The 14,292-nt window shown below is 42.2% G+C and overlaps 1 protein-coding gene across 5 annotated transcripts in view; it reads left to right on the top strand.

Moving 5' to 3' along the window:
• TSTD2 (thiosulfate sulfurtransferase like domain containing 2) overlaps nucleotides 1-14,292 on the top strand; it is a 29,215-nt gene that overhangs the window by 10,646 nt on the left and 4,277 nt on the right. For 3 of the 5 annotated variants that reach the window (XM_019966252.2, XM_019966251.2, XM_070794798.1), the window contains exons 3-9: nucleotides 358-671; nucleotides 2,597-2,717; nucleotides 8,325-8,450; nucleotides 9,281-9,386; nucleotides 12,624-12,742; nucleotides 13,231-13,389; nucleotides 13,930-14,068. In XM_019966252.2, the coding sequence (XP_019821811.2) occupies nucleotides 358-671; nucleotides 2,597-2,717; nucleotides 8,325-8,450; nucleotides 9,281-9,386; nucleotides 12,624-12,742; nucleotides 13,231-13,389; nucleotides 13,930-14,068 (1,084 nt within the window). The remainder of the gene's footprint in view (nucleotides 1-357; nucleotides 672-2,596; nucleotides 2,718-8,324; nucleotides 8,451-9,280; nucleotides 9,387-12,623; nucleotides 12,743-13,230; nucleotides 13,390-13,929; nucleotides 14,069-14,292) is intronic. The other 2 variants (XM_070794799.1, XM_070794800.1) reach the window with 2 other exon arrangements.

Raw genomic sequence — 14,292 nt, 5'->3', positions numbered from 1 at the left:
CCCTACACTGGAAGGTGGATTCTCAATCACTGGATCACCAGGAAGTCCCTCAATGTACTTTTTTATGTAATTGAGATTACATGATATAAGGACATTTTATTCAATTTTTTCCATTTAACATTATACCATAAATATTTTCCCATGTAGTTTGAAACTAGCTACTTAATATTCCGTAGTAAGTATATTCCATAATTTCTTTGACCATTTCCTTTTTGGAGGAAGTTCAGTCTCAAGAAGTTCTGCAGAATTGTAGGACCTAAAACTAGAAACCCCTATGGAAAAAATTTCACTGAGACTTTCATTCTAACCTAAAACCTAAGGTTATTTACTAGTGACATATTTGAAATGTAATTGCAGGCATTTTCCCTTTTCGTTAAAACTAAAGAAGTTCCAGCACCTCCTTGTGAATGTAAAGAAAAATGGTGGAAATGCTGTCAGCAACTATTTACAGACCCAACCAGCATACACAGACACGTGGCAACACAACATGCTAATGAGATTTGCCATGAGACCGCTTCTGTTTTAAAGCAGCTGGCTGTGACATCGAGCACCTCCAAGAGTCTTGAGTCTACAGACAAAAGGAACCCTTTCAAAGAGGACTTTACCCGTAACCAAGAAGTGTCTACTTGGCTCCCTGATATAAGCTGCTTTAACCCTGATGAGCTGATAAGGTAAGGATTTCATTCTGTACCTTTTGTTTCATTGAAAAATGTTTTTCCAGTTGGAATGAGATACCACCTATCCACTAAAATGGCAGATCCTTAAGGCACAGAATTTCTCTACTGTCTAAGCTAGGCCGATAAACGTGTGTGTAATAGAAGACCACAGCCTATGCAGTAGTGTATACCCATGCAGCTGGCAGTGCACTCTAGGTATCTTGGAAGGCATCCCATGTTTTTACTTCTCTCAGGAGAGGTAAAGAACAGAAAATGTTATTTCCAAAGAGAAGCCTGAAGGCCCAGAGATGTTCATGATTCCTCAACCCTGAAGTGTCAGCTTAGAAAGGGGTTTTTATTACCAGATGTGTTTTTCGGAGCTGAATATGCTTTAGAAAGTAAGTTAACTTTTAGAACTAATGCATAGGGTTAGAAGTTTAGATCTGCCTTTGAAAACCTCACCGCATCATAATATTATGTTAATTGTAGAGGACAGATTTAAGGAATCTTTAAGGAATTCCTAAACTACTCAGTGAACAGAAGATGCCCACATTTGATACACTTTTGTCACTGGTCTTAATACCAGTTCCTTTTGCTTATCAGAAAGAAGAGAAAGAGAACTACACTTAGAGTTAGACTTGAGCCAGTCACTAAATTCTTCATACCTTTACATCCTTACCTCTAAAACTGGTAATAATGCCTGCTCTGACTACCTCACAGAATTGCTCTAAGAATTACATAAAATGATGATGGTAAGAGCTCACGTGAACTGTAAAGTGACACAAATGTGATCTCTTCATTTCTGTATGGACCTGCTTTTTAGTTAGAAAAACAAAGAAAAAGGATACACAAAACATTTAGCAGATGGTGTAAGACAAACTATGCAATTATCACTTAAAATTGTGTGGCTCAGACGATAATTTGTTATAGGAATTTAGAGAGAGGAAAACAGATACACTAATAGACAAGCAGGTGTTAGAAGAGACTAGGCCCTGCAATAAGAGGGCATTGATGAGAGAGTCAGAGAGTTCAGAGCTGGATGGGACCTGAATTACCATCTATGACAGCATTCTCTAAAATATCTCTATAGCACTAGCTCTGGAGGGTGCTCTCAGGTATTGAAAAGAGGTGCTAAAGACAATTAAATTGGGGAGACATTAGGTTAAAATGTTCTTTTTTTGCAGAGCTTCCCAGAGCCTTCAATATATGATGGGCTTTCACTGTGACTTTCAAAGAGGGAGATACTGTCTGCAGGATTTCTCAGGTGATTTCATGGAACAGCTTCAGAGCACACTTTGAGAAAGGCAGTTTATGTCAGTCCTCTAGTTTTACAGTTGAGGAAATCAAGGCTCAGGGATAAGACACCCACCCAGGGCCCATGACTAGTTAAAGTCAGCATAGTGCAGTGGGAAGAGTATGGATTCTAGTGTCAGAAGACTGGTGTTCCAGTCCTGACTGTCACTTTGCGTCTATTTCATGCCGGATGAACTGGGCTCAGTTCACTGAGCTATAAAATGGTGATGATAATAACCTGTCTCATGGGTAAGAGGATTATATGAAAAAATGAAAGTGAAACCTTTTTGTACAGAGAGAGATTCAAAACAGATACTGCCTTTTCGTAGAGGATAAGCCAGAATGGACTCAAATTTAAAAAGGGGTTATTAATATCTGTTTCATGGATATGATGATTAAACAAGGAAATCAAAGTAAGCTCACTTCTTAGAAAGGAAGGAGTTTGGTGCAGGTATTGTCTTCTTTAGAGCAAATACAGACCAGAGTTGCTTCTCAATACAGGAGGAGAATGATAGTTAGGAACCAGGGCAGGCATGAGTAGCTCCATTAGGCCTTCCCTCTTGACTCTGCCTGAATCTACTTTCTGAATTGTAGCCTCTTCATGCCAGTGACTCATTTGCTCTTTTCCCATGGTTTTCTTTTTATAGTGGCCAGGGCAACGATGAAGGGGAGGTGCTACTTTATTACTGCTACTGTGACCTGAAGGATCCCGACTGGGTCTGTGCCTGGCAAACAGCTCTGTGTCAGCACCTGCACCTCACGGGCAAGGTAACACTTTCTCCCTTATCACTTATCCTTCACAGGGCTTATCTTGCCTCCACCTTGGTTTGCTTGTTACAAAAAGGATTCACCAGTTGGGTTCTCAGAAATTAGCGAAATCCTGCTAAGCATTTAAATAGAATACTAAATAGCTATTAACATGATGTTTTCTGTTGGTGGGAATGTAAGTTGGTACAGCCACTGTGGAAAACAGTGTGGAAAGTCTTCATAAAACTAAAAATAGAATTACCATATGATCTAGCAGTCCCATTCCTTACAATAATATATATCCAGACAAAACTAATCCAAAAAGATACATGCACCCTTGCAATCACAGCAGCACTATTCACAATAGCCATGAACAGATGAATGGATAAAGACGTGGTACATATACATATACTGAGATATTACTCAGACATTAAAAAAAGAATGAAATAATGCTATTTGCAGCAACATGGATACAACTAGAAATTATTACAGTCAGTGAAGTCAGACAAATACTGTGTGATATAACTTACATGTGGAATATAAAATATGATATAAATGAACCTATCTATGAAACAGACTCATGGACATAGAGAACCTCTTCCCAAGGGGGAAGAGGTTGGGGGGGGGATGGAGTGAGAGGTTGGGGTTAGCAGATGTAAGCTATTACACATGGAATGGATAAATAACCGAGTCCTACAGTATAGCACAGAGAACTACAACCAGTATCCTATGATAAACCATAATGGAAAAGAATATTAAATATATATATAACTGAATCACTCTGCTGTACAGTAGAAATAAGTGCAACATTGTAAATCAACTACACTTCAGTTAAAAAGAAAAGTGTTTTATAAGACTATATAAAGGCATAGACCAAGGATTAGCAAACTTCAGAGCCACATAGCAAATATTTCAGACTTTGCACAAAACGACTCAACCTTGGCATTTTAATATGAAAACAACCATAGACAATATGTAAAAGAATGGGTATGGTCAGGGGTTTCCCTGGTGACTCAGTAAAGAATCTGCCTACAATGTGGGAGACCTGGGTTCAATCTCTGGATTGGGAAGATAACTGGAGAAGGAAATGGCAACCCACTCCAGCATTCTTGCCTAGAGAATCCCAGGGACAGAAGAGCCTGGTGGCCTATAGTCCATGGGGTAACAGAGTCAGACACGACTGAGTGACTGAGCACAGCACATGTTCCAGTAAAACTGTAAAAGTAGGCATTATATTCTGATTCTTTGCCTGATAGCTCAATTCGTAAAGAATCTGCCTGCAATGCAGGAGACCCTGGTTCGATTCCTGGGTTGGGAAGATCCCCTGGAAAAGGGAAAGGCTACCCACTCCAGTATTCTGGCCTGAAGAATTCCATGGACTGTATAGTCCATGGGGTCCCAAGGAGTCGGACACGACTGAGCGACTTTCACTTCACTTCAACTGGAAAAATGTTTTATAGAACTGTACATACAGGTGTGATACCAAGATACTTCTTAATTTTACTAGAACATGTCAGTCCTTTGGAGAAGGCAATGGCACGCCACTCCAGTACTCTTGCTTGGAAAATCCCATGGACAGAGGAGCCTGATGGGCTGAAGTCCATGGGGTCACGAAGAGTCAGACACGACTGAGCGACTTCGATTTCACTTTTCACTTTCATGCAATGGAGAAGGAAATGGCAACCCACTCCAGTGTTCTTGCCTGGAGAATCCCGGGGACGGGGGAGCCCGGTGGGCTGCCATCTCTGGGGTCGCAGAGTCAGACACGGCTGAAGTGACTTAGCGGCGGTCAGTTCTTTACCGTTTTATGGTTTTGTTTCCTTTCTCTCTTGAATTCAAGAGGACAGGAACTTCGTCTTAACTGATTGATGTACTGTCAGTGCTAGAACAGGGCCTCGAATATAGCAGACAGTAAATATTTGGAGAGAGTTGAATAAGAAATAAATGTTTGTAACAAAACCACAAGCATGTGTGTAAAAAGATAACAAGTAGTAAATATCAAAATGTTAGTCATGATTATCTCTACATGATAGGATAATTGATAATTGCATAATTTGCATAATTACATATATATATATATATATTCCTTCTGGTTATGACACTAACCTTTCCTACACTTGTCCCAGGTTTTTATTCCCTGAGGCAATCACTTGATCAGTGATATTTTTCACACCCATGTTTTCTTGCAGATAGTGACTGAAAGTTGCATTTACCTCATCAGTTCATCACCAAGTCCTGACATTTCTGCCTCTAACATATCCTTTGATCCTCCATTTCCACCTCCTTAGACCTAGCCCCACCCTCTCTTACCTCATTCATTTCAGTAGCTTCCAGACTACTCTCCATTCTTCCATCTTTGCCCCCATTAAATCATTTTCTACACAGCAGCCAGAATGATTTTAAAAAGTAAATGAAATCCTCTCCCTCCCTCTTCACAATCTTTCAGCGTCTATGCAATGTATTTAGAGTAAAACCCAGATCCTTAATGTGGCCTTAAGTTTCCTGCATACTTTGGCTACTTCCACCTTTTCTACTTATCTGATGCCATTCTTTAGTCATTGCTGCTGCTGCTGCTAAGTTGCTTCAGTCGTATCTGACTCTGTGCGACCCCATAGACAGCAGCCGACCAGGCTCCTCCGTCACTGGGATTCTCCAGGCAAGAACACTGGAATGGATTGCCATTTCCTTCTCCAACGCATGCATGCATGCTAAGTCGCTTCAGTCGTGTCCGACTCTGCGACCCTATGGACAGCAGCCCACCAGGCTCCTCTGTCCACAGGATTCTCCAGGCAAGAATACTGGAGTGGGTTGCCATTTCCTTCTCCCTTTACTCATTATACTCCAGCAAAAGAGCCTTTCAGTTTCTTGGAGCCCACAAATTTTATTTGGTGCCTTTGGGCCTTTTTACAAGAATACTTTCTTCAAGGAACTTTCCCACACCCACTCATTTCTCCTAATTTTTACTCAGTCTCCACTTCTCAGTTTTAATGATACTTCATCAAAGACATCTTTCCAGACCTTTAATCTAAATTCAGTTTTCCAGATATACTATTTCACTGCATCTTGTAGTTATTTTTCATAGCACTTGTCAGTTAGTGACTTTTATCTTAATATCTGTGACCTTCCTTAGTTTGTAAGTTCCCAAAGGGCAAAACTATGTATTTTTTAATCACTATGTCTGCAATTCCTGGCAAAATTGCTGATGCATTGTGGAAAAAAAAGAACATTTGTGGCTTATATACATATATCATCATCTGTATTTAGAGAACACCTTGAAAGATGGAACGGAAACCTGAGTGCACAAACAGGCAATCAATCTCGCTGTAGTTTGGGGCAAGGTGAACTGGCAGTGAGGGTCTCTGCCCACAAGGTGGCAGCACCTGCCTGGTTCTTAGGTTTAAATTCTAAGGCTTCAGGGATACATGCTAAGTTCTCAAGTTTCGTGTTGGTAGGAGATTTGGAAGAATGTTGGCATTTGTAGGGAAAGGGGAGAACTTGAAAATTCTAGAATTATGGAAAGAAGCTTCTGACCCCTTGCTATATACTTCTTACTGCCTCAAGAAATTTGAGCAGATGCATTAGAGGCTTTAGAAAGGAAAATTATAAAAGGTGGACCCCAAAAGATCTGGTATTGAATCCCAGATCTACCACCCCCAACTCTGTGCCCTTGGGTAAATTACTTGATTTCTCTTAAATTACTTGATTTCTCTAAGCTTCTGTTTCCTTTTCTGTCAAGTGGGAATTATGATATCTACCTTTCAGGATTATAATATAAAGACAGGAACTTTATAATATAAAGGTGCTCATTAAATGTTAACTGTTGCTCTTCATCTGTGAGGTATAAGGCTTTCCTCACCTAGCAGCTACTTTGAAGGGTTCAGTTGAGGAATCCTTCAACAGGAGTTGAAAGTCTAATGCATGGGTTTTAGAGGTTGCCCACCTCAGTATTCAGGGAGTGCACATACTTATATTTTATTTGGGTTCTGGGATTAAAATAACATAGGAAAGAGTCTTCTGGCTTACCCAAAAGACAGTTACACAGAAGCCTGTACCTCTTCCTCATACTTGCCCCTGTCAGAGACAGTGTTAGGGTAGATTTTTGGTTAATGCTGGCTCAGCTCTATTTTTCTATGTTGTCCCTTAAAAAAATGAGTTGGTAACAGGTGCAGTAGCCTGTACAGCAGAGATGGCATATGCTTCCTGCTTCCCTCTGTCAGCCCAGATCAGGCGGAGCCTGGATGTGACTCAGAATCATGGAACTCTGGAGAGCTACTGCTAATGAGTAGGCCCTGGCTTGTGAAATGAATCCCATTTCTATCCATGCTCTAAAGAATTGAGCCAAGTGAGGCAACAAACAAGTACCTCCTCTAGGCCCTAATAAAAGGGGAGCCTTTAAAAGTTTTCAAATTCTAATGCACTGGTAGGTATCATTGTTGTAATTGTTATATAAGTAACAATGTAATAACACAGAACTTTGCTCTAAGCTACTTCTCTTTCCAGAGAATACCATGATACACAGTGTTGCACTTTCGAAGTTTAGAAAGCTAGCTCTTCTAAAGATGATCCATCTTAAACTTACTGTAAGGGTTTTGTGGTACCAGAACAAGTAACTTTGCAGGCCCCCCAGAGCATTGCCTCTTAGGGTAGGGGCCTTAATCCAGGCTTTAATGTCCCCCAACCAGTGAAGCATTTCAAAGAGAACAGAGGGTTTGAGAAGCCAGAAAGCCTCAGGTTTGGATTCTCACTCATTTGCTCAGCAAATACATATCAGATGTCTACTGTGGGCAGGTACTACTCTAGACACCGAGTATGCAACAAAGAACAAAACAGACACAAGCTCCTCCCAGTGGGTGGGTTTGCCGTGGTGGGCTTACCTGCCCCCGCCCCCCACCCCACCAACCATGCAGAGGGTGCTCGTGTGCATTCCCGGCCCTCAGATGAGCTCTGTGCTTTAGGACTTGAGGAATATCTCCTCTGCAGCTTTTCATTATTGCTTCTTTTTCATCTCTCTTACCAAGATGAAGAAATTGAGGTTCAGAAAAGAGAATTTTCTCAGGGCCACTTGGCAAGTTAAGTGGCAAAGGTGCATCCTGATTCTGGATCTGCTGCCCTGAATTTAGGTTAAGCTTTGGCCACAGGACAGCTGGAACATCATAGCAAATGGGGCTTTCCAGTTGTTTTATCCATTTTATTCTCTGGTTCAGCATATGTTAACTGAGCACCTCAGCTGAGCTATGGGCAGTGCCATTTCAGAAAACTACAGGCATCTTTGTGTGGCAACACTCTGGTGTTCATAGCAGAGTTTCTGCTTTTCCTGTTAAGTTCACCAATACACATGAACCTGTTCTGCCCTGCAAAAATCCAAACTGAGCTACAAATATGGGCTTCCCCGTGGCTCAGTGGTAAATAGTCTGCCTACCAACGCAGGAGACTCAGGTTCGGTCCCAGGGTTGGGACGATCCCTTGGAGGAGGGCTTGGCAGCCCACTCCAGTATTCTTGCCTGGGAAATCCATGGACGGAGGAGCCTGGCAGGTCACGGGGTCACAAAGAGTCAGACACAACTTGCCAACCAAAACAAAGAGAAACTTGGACGGCTGCATTCCCTTTTTCACTGTTTTATGTCTCAGGTTCGAATTGCTACGGAAGGAATCAATGGGACTGTTGGTGGAAGCAGACTGGCCACCAGACTCTATGTCAGTGTCATGCTTTCCTGCCCACTGTTTAAGGATTACCTGTGTAAGGATGATTTTAAGGTAAGAGAGATTGAAAATAAAATGGATTGAGAGCCATTTGCTTCTGCTTCAGTGCCTCTTCTCACTCCAGGCTATGGAGATCACCATAAAGAAGTAAGCCGTGCTGGACAGAATACCACTTCCCCTCTAGGTCTTGAGGCAGCTCAGTAGAAAGAGTATGCTCCTTCCAATCCATCTTCCAAGCTGCCACCATGTGATCATGGGCCTTTTTATATAGACTAAGGACATTGCAGCTTACACACACTAAACTCAAACTTAGCCATAATTGCTCACCTGAGAGACCACCTGTTTCAGGGGATCTCTGCGTGTTTAGTAAACCTGGTGGGATCAGATCAGCACTCATACCACAGCGGGACTGAAGCTCTTGCTGTCTGAAGGAGACTTTATGCAGAGTGACTTTATGCTTTCGTGTCATGGGTTACAGAGGTGGTGGGAAATACCTTGCTAGTAAGTGTTAGTGTTGGTGATGATGATATGAAAAGAAAAGGTTGTGACTCCTGAACAAAAGCTTGGATGCAATCTTACATATAGAAATTGCTTGGTGGTGTTTCAGTTTTATAGTTAAATGCTTATTGCTATAGAAACACCTTTTCAATTTGACATTTCTACACATGGTAGATACGCAATAAAGAAGTGCCAAATATAAGATTACATCTGTTGTGTAATAATAGGGTAGCTGAAGTATTAAGAAACCTCAAATTAGGAACAGCTCTTTCAGTGGGAGAAGGAACTTAGAGCATAGAATGTTCCAGATAATTCAACTTAATAAATATCTTATACCTGGAGATGGGCAAGAAAGACTATATTCTGTTTTGTTTCTCATTGGCTAGACCAGCAAAGGAGGAGCTTGCTGTTTTCCAGAATTGCGTGTTGGTGTGTTTGAAGAAATTGTGCCCATGGGGATCAGTCCCAATAAGATCTCCTATAAGAAGCCTGGTATGCTTGCTTTAAGAAGAAACATTTTCCTTTTCTTCATAGGGACAAATTTTAATATAGAGACAAATGTGAAAGCTAGACATTCTGATCAGCGAGGGCTGTGATGAATTCTCTCTTCAGAATAGCCGTGGGGTGGCGGACACTCGTGTTACCTGGAGCTCACATTGGCTCTTCTCTTTGGTGCTCTGGTGATGGGAGACTCGCTGCTTAGAATGACCCGGCTTAGTTATTCTTCTTGGTGATGGTTTGGAAAGAAGTTGTTTTCTCTTTCCAAAGATAGCAATTTGGGAAGAGTATAATTATTACTTGTAAATAGTTCATCAAATGGATAAGACATACAGACTTTTCACTACAGAAAGCAAGCAGCTTTCAATACGAAAGCAGTCTGTTTGCAAGTGCTCTAGAATGTTCTTTTCCCCCTCACTCATGGGTATCATAGGTGGTTGAAAGACATTTGTTTGGCTGGGGTTTTTGGTTTTGTTTTACTTTTTACTATGAAAAATTTCAAACATTTTAAAAAGTAGAAAAAATATTATAGTGAACGCCCGTGTTCCTATCCTGCAGCTTCAACAATTACAGATTCAAGGCCAACTTTGATTAATCCCCACTCCCTTCCCCCAACCTAAATTACTTAGAAAACAATCCTGCTGTCATGTCATTTCATTCCTATTTTAGTAGATATTGCTAAAAAATAAAGGATTTTTAAAAAATAAATAATTATAAAACCGTCATATCCAAAACATTTTAATAGTAATTACTTAATATTATTGAATATTCAGCCAGGGCTTAAAATTCCCAGTTATCTCATAATTTTTAAAGTTTGTTTATATCTGGATTCAAGTAAGGTCTACTCGTTGTGACTGAGCCTTTTAAGTGCTTTTTAACCTAGAGCCTCCATCTTTTATTTTCCCATGCAGTTTATTTTTTGAAGGAATTAGAAAATTTTGCTTGTACTATTTCCCACAGTCAGGATAATGCTGACTGCATCTCCGTGTAATGTTCCTCTGTCTTTCCTGTGAATTCTAGTCACATTTATGGTAGTGCTGTCTAGCAGGAATATTATGTGTGCCACGATGGAATTTTACATTTCCAGTAGCCACATTTTAAAAAGTAAAAGGAAACAAGTGAAATTAATTTCACTAATACCATTTATTTAATGCAGTGTAGCCAAAATATTATTTCAGCTTGTATTCAATGTAAAAAATTATTAATAAGATATTTTAGGGGCTTCCCTGGTAGCTTAGTGGTAACGAATCCGCCTTGCCAACGCAGGAGATACGAGCGTCCCACCTGGCTGCAGAGCAGCTAAGCACAACTACTGAGCCTGTGCTCTACAGCCAGGGAACTGCAACTACTGAGCCCACGTGCCGCAACTGCTGAGGCCGGCGTGCCCTAGAGCCTGCGCTCTGCAGCAACAGAAACCACCACGCGAAGCCTGACACCGCAGCTAGAGAGCAGCCACTGCTCACCACAACTAGAGCAAAGCCCACGCGGCAACACAGACCAGTACTGCCAAAAATAAATACTAATTATAACAACAACAACAAAGAGAGATGTTACTTTTTTTTTTTTTGTATACTAAATCCTTGAAATTCCACGTGTCACCCTTATTACAGCACATCTCAAACCACATTTCCAGTGCCCGTTAGCCACGCTGGCTAGTGGCTGCCATATTAGACAGCTCACATCTCGAGACCTGATCAGATTCAGGTTTGATTACCATTTTTCTTTTCTTTCCTTTTTTCCCCCACGTCTACTTCATAGGTAGTACTGTCTCCTTTCATCAGGAAACAGAAAGGTCTGGCTGGCTCTATGTTCATTTTTTAATATGTAAATATTTAAAAGGGATAAGAGTTAAACCAGAGGGAAATGGGAGTAAGATACAAGCATCTGGGGAAGGAGATCATGTATGAGAACAGAAGGCCCCAAAGGGCCGTGTCTGCTTAGTGTCCTTACCTTGGCAGGAGACCTCGTCGGCATTACAGGACCTCGCCGTGGAGGTGAGGGGAGAATGGGCTCCATGTAGTGCTGTGCTGCCTTCATTTGAGCTGCATTGTTTGAAGGCACTTCTTCTAAGCAGGTCTATGTGAGTCACTGTCTGATCAGGCCTCCACAGGGCCAGGAGAGCAGCACAGTAATAGCAGCAGCCGGAACAGGTTGGGTTCCCTGCAGCTCCCTGTAAGGGGAAGGCTCAGCAGATTTCCATGCTTGTCATCACAGTTTTGAACCTCCCTTTCCACCCCACTGTTTTGGTGACTGTGTAATTATGTGACATCACATATAAAATCCAGCCCTGTTACATTCTCCATGCAGTCCTCAGATGGGCAGGCAGGAATCTAGATTCTTTGGTCATGCTCTGGGTCTCTAACCCCATCTGGTACCCAGCAGCTTCAGGGGGCTGTTGGGATCCATCACTGCGTGGTGCTGTCAGGATCGATCATGAGTGGTAACTGACGCACCAGAGCCCCCACCTATGAGGTGTGGTTGCTCCCCTGTCAGATTCACCAAAAGTTCTTCACAAGCTACTGAGATGTCTGGACCCCTAAAGGTATAGGAATATTTCTCCCCTGGAGAGTAGAGAAGGCAAAAGGCCCCAGCAGACAGGTTCTTTCCTTTTAGTCTCCTTGTATTTTACTTCATGTCCTTTCTTTCCTTCTTCTGGCCTTTCATCTTTTCTCTCTTGCTTCTTTCTCGTATTTCATTCCTGCTGTCAACCCCTTTTCTCTTTTACTCACACACACAAACTTAGACACATTCTTCTCTGCTATATTTTTTAAAGACTTATTCAAACTTTGTTCCATAACCATATGCTCACACTTGGACTTGATGTTGGTATAGAACAGTTTCTAAAGCCTATAGTCAAGCATATACATGTCCAGGCCCCTCCACATACAGAACAATTGAACACCGGCCATAACATGGACCAGCAAACCCACGTGGCAGTTTACATCTCTACAGTCTGGCTTTTATCACTGGGTTAGGCCAAGTATGAGGATGCAGAATTCTTTGATTAATTATTTCTAAACTGCCAGGTCTCTACAGCACTCATCTTAGGAGGGAGAGTGACGACATAGATTTACTAAATTCTGTCATTATGCTGATCAGATAGCATTATTTTCAGACATAATTGTAACTATGAAGAGGAAACGTTTAGGTGGGGAAGAACAAATGGAAATCATTGGGCTGGGCCCTGTGTGATTTGGTTTTGTTTTTAACCAATTTTTTGTTTGGTTTTAGGAATCCATTTATCCCCAGGTGAATTTCATAAAGAAGTAGAAAAGTTTCTGTCTCAGGCAAATCAGGAAGAAAGTGATACTATCCTATTGGACTGCAGAAACTTCTATGAAAGCAAAATAGTAAGTAAGAAAACCACAACCGAGTTCCCACAGCACAGCGTGTTTATGAAGGGGACACTGTGCCCACTGTGGCCCAGTCAGTGGCTCTCCTCCCGCTGCTAGCAGAGAAAACCCAAGCCTTTGAACACAGAATCTGGTGAGAAAGGCTAAGAAAATAGGGATTAAAGACATCTTGCACAAAATGAACTGTCTCCCATATGCCTACCCCTAGACACATGCCAGGATCTTGTCAAGTTTGCCTTGGGCAACCTCTCCAGTTCCCCAAGGTCTCTGAGAGGGTAACCGACAGCCCACCTAGCCTTGTTTCTAAGTTTTAGCTCTTGAAGTTTGAAAGGTCAGAGTATGGGATGAAAATGGCAGTGAGCCATTTTCTTGGCATTTCCTTGCCAAGGCAGGGCTGGGGAGTGGTGGTTGACGCAGAAAGAATCTTTGTTCTTACCAGGTATGTTTTTCTGATTAATTTTATTTCTGCTGCTTCTATATTGTAGGGACGATTCCAGGGCTGCTTAGCCCCAGACATCAGGAAATTCAGTTATTTCCCTAGCTACGTTGATGAAAATCTAGAACTTTTCAAAGAGAAGAGGGTGCTGATGTATTGCACTGGGGGCATCCGTTGTGAGCGGGGTTCAGCCTACCTGAAAACCAAGGTGAGTTCCCAACCTCAGGGCACTGCAGGCTTGGAGGCGAAGGAAGCTCCCACCCCCAGCCAGCAGGATTTATTGTCCCCTTGTATGGTTCCAGCATAGAGTTTCTAAGTATAAAGTCTGAAGTTCTTAAATCTCAAGATGTGAAAAGCACTCATCAGTCTTAGAGACTCATCAAGTACAAAAGGGAAAGATTAGTTGACATCTCCCTTTTCCTAATCCTTTTGCTTGATCCTGAGAAGAGCAAATTCAGTAACATTACATGTCCCAACAGGTGTCTACCTATATTTAGGGAGCCACAAAAATAGTTGGGCTTCCCAGGATCTCGAGAGTGAAGGCCCTGACTGCTGTCCTCAGCCATCCCCCTAGCGGGCAAGGTCTGGCCAGTTGGTTCCTCGCCCCCCTTGGTCAGCAGTTCTTCAGTGTCCCACAAGGGAACCAGGGGCCCCATTTTGGCATTCCTACCACATGTCGCTTCTCTGTGGAGCTTCCTACTGGCCTCTGCTAGTCTCCTCAAATTTCCTGTTGTGTTTCCATACACAGGGAGTGTGCAAGGAAGTGTTCCAGCTCAAGGGTGGCATCCACAAGTACCTGGAGGAGTTTCCTGATGGTTTTTACAAAGGGAAGTTGTTTGTTTTCGATGAGCGTTATGCCTTATCCTTCAACAATGACATAGTGTCGGGTAGGTCAGCACTGGCTCAGAACCGCAACTCCTGAGCAGGCACATCCTCTGTATTAACCTTCTGGAAGGCAGGCCAGTACTGATTGCTTGATGAATAAAGGGGAAAGGACTGCACAGGACCACCATTTCCCACCAGAGCTGGGGATGCAGTGCTGGGGCAGACAGAACCCTGACCATTAGGAGCCCTGGGTTGGGATCTGACTCTATTGTTTACTAGTTAGACA

This window comes from Bos indicus, chromosome 8 (genome assembly GCF_029378745.1).
Source record: "Bos indicus isolate NIAB-ARS_2022 breed Sahiwal x Tharparkar chromosome 8, NIAB-ARS_B.indTharparkar_mat_pri_1.0, whole genome shotgun sequence".
Lineage (NCBI taxonomy): Eukaryota > Metazoa > Chordata > Mammalia > Artiodactyla > Bovidae > Bos > Bos indicus.
Note: the sequence above shows the minus strand (reverse complement) of the source record. Positions and strands in the feature narration are given on the sequence as shown.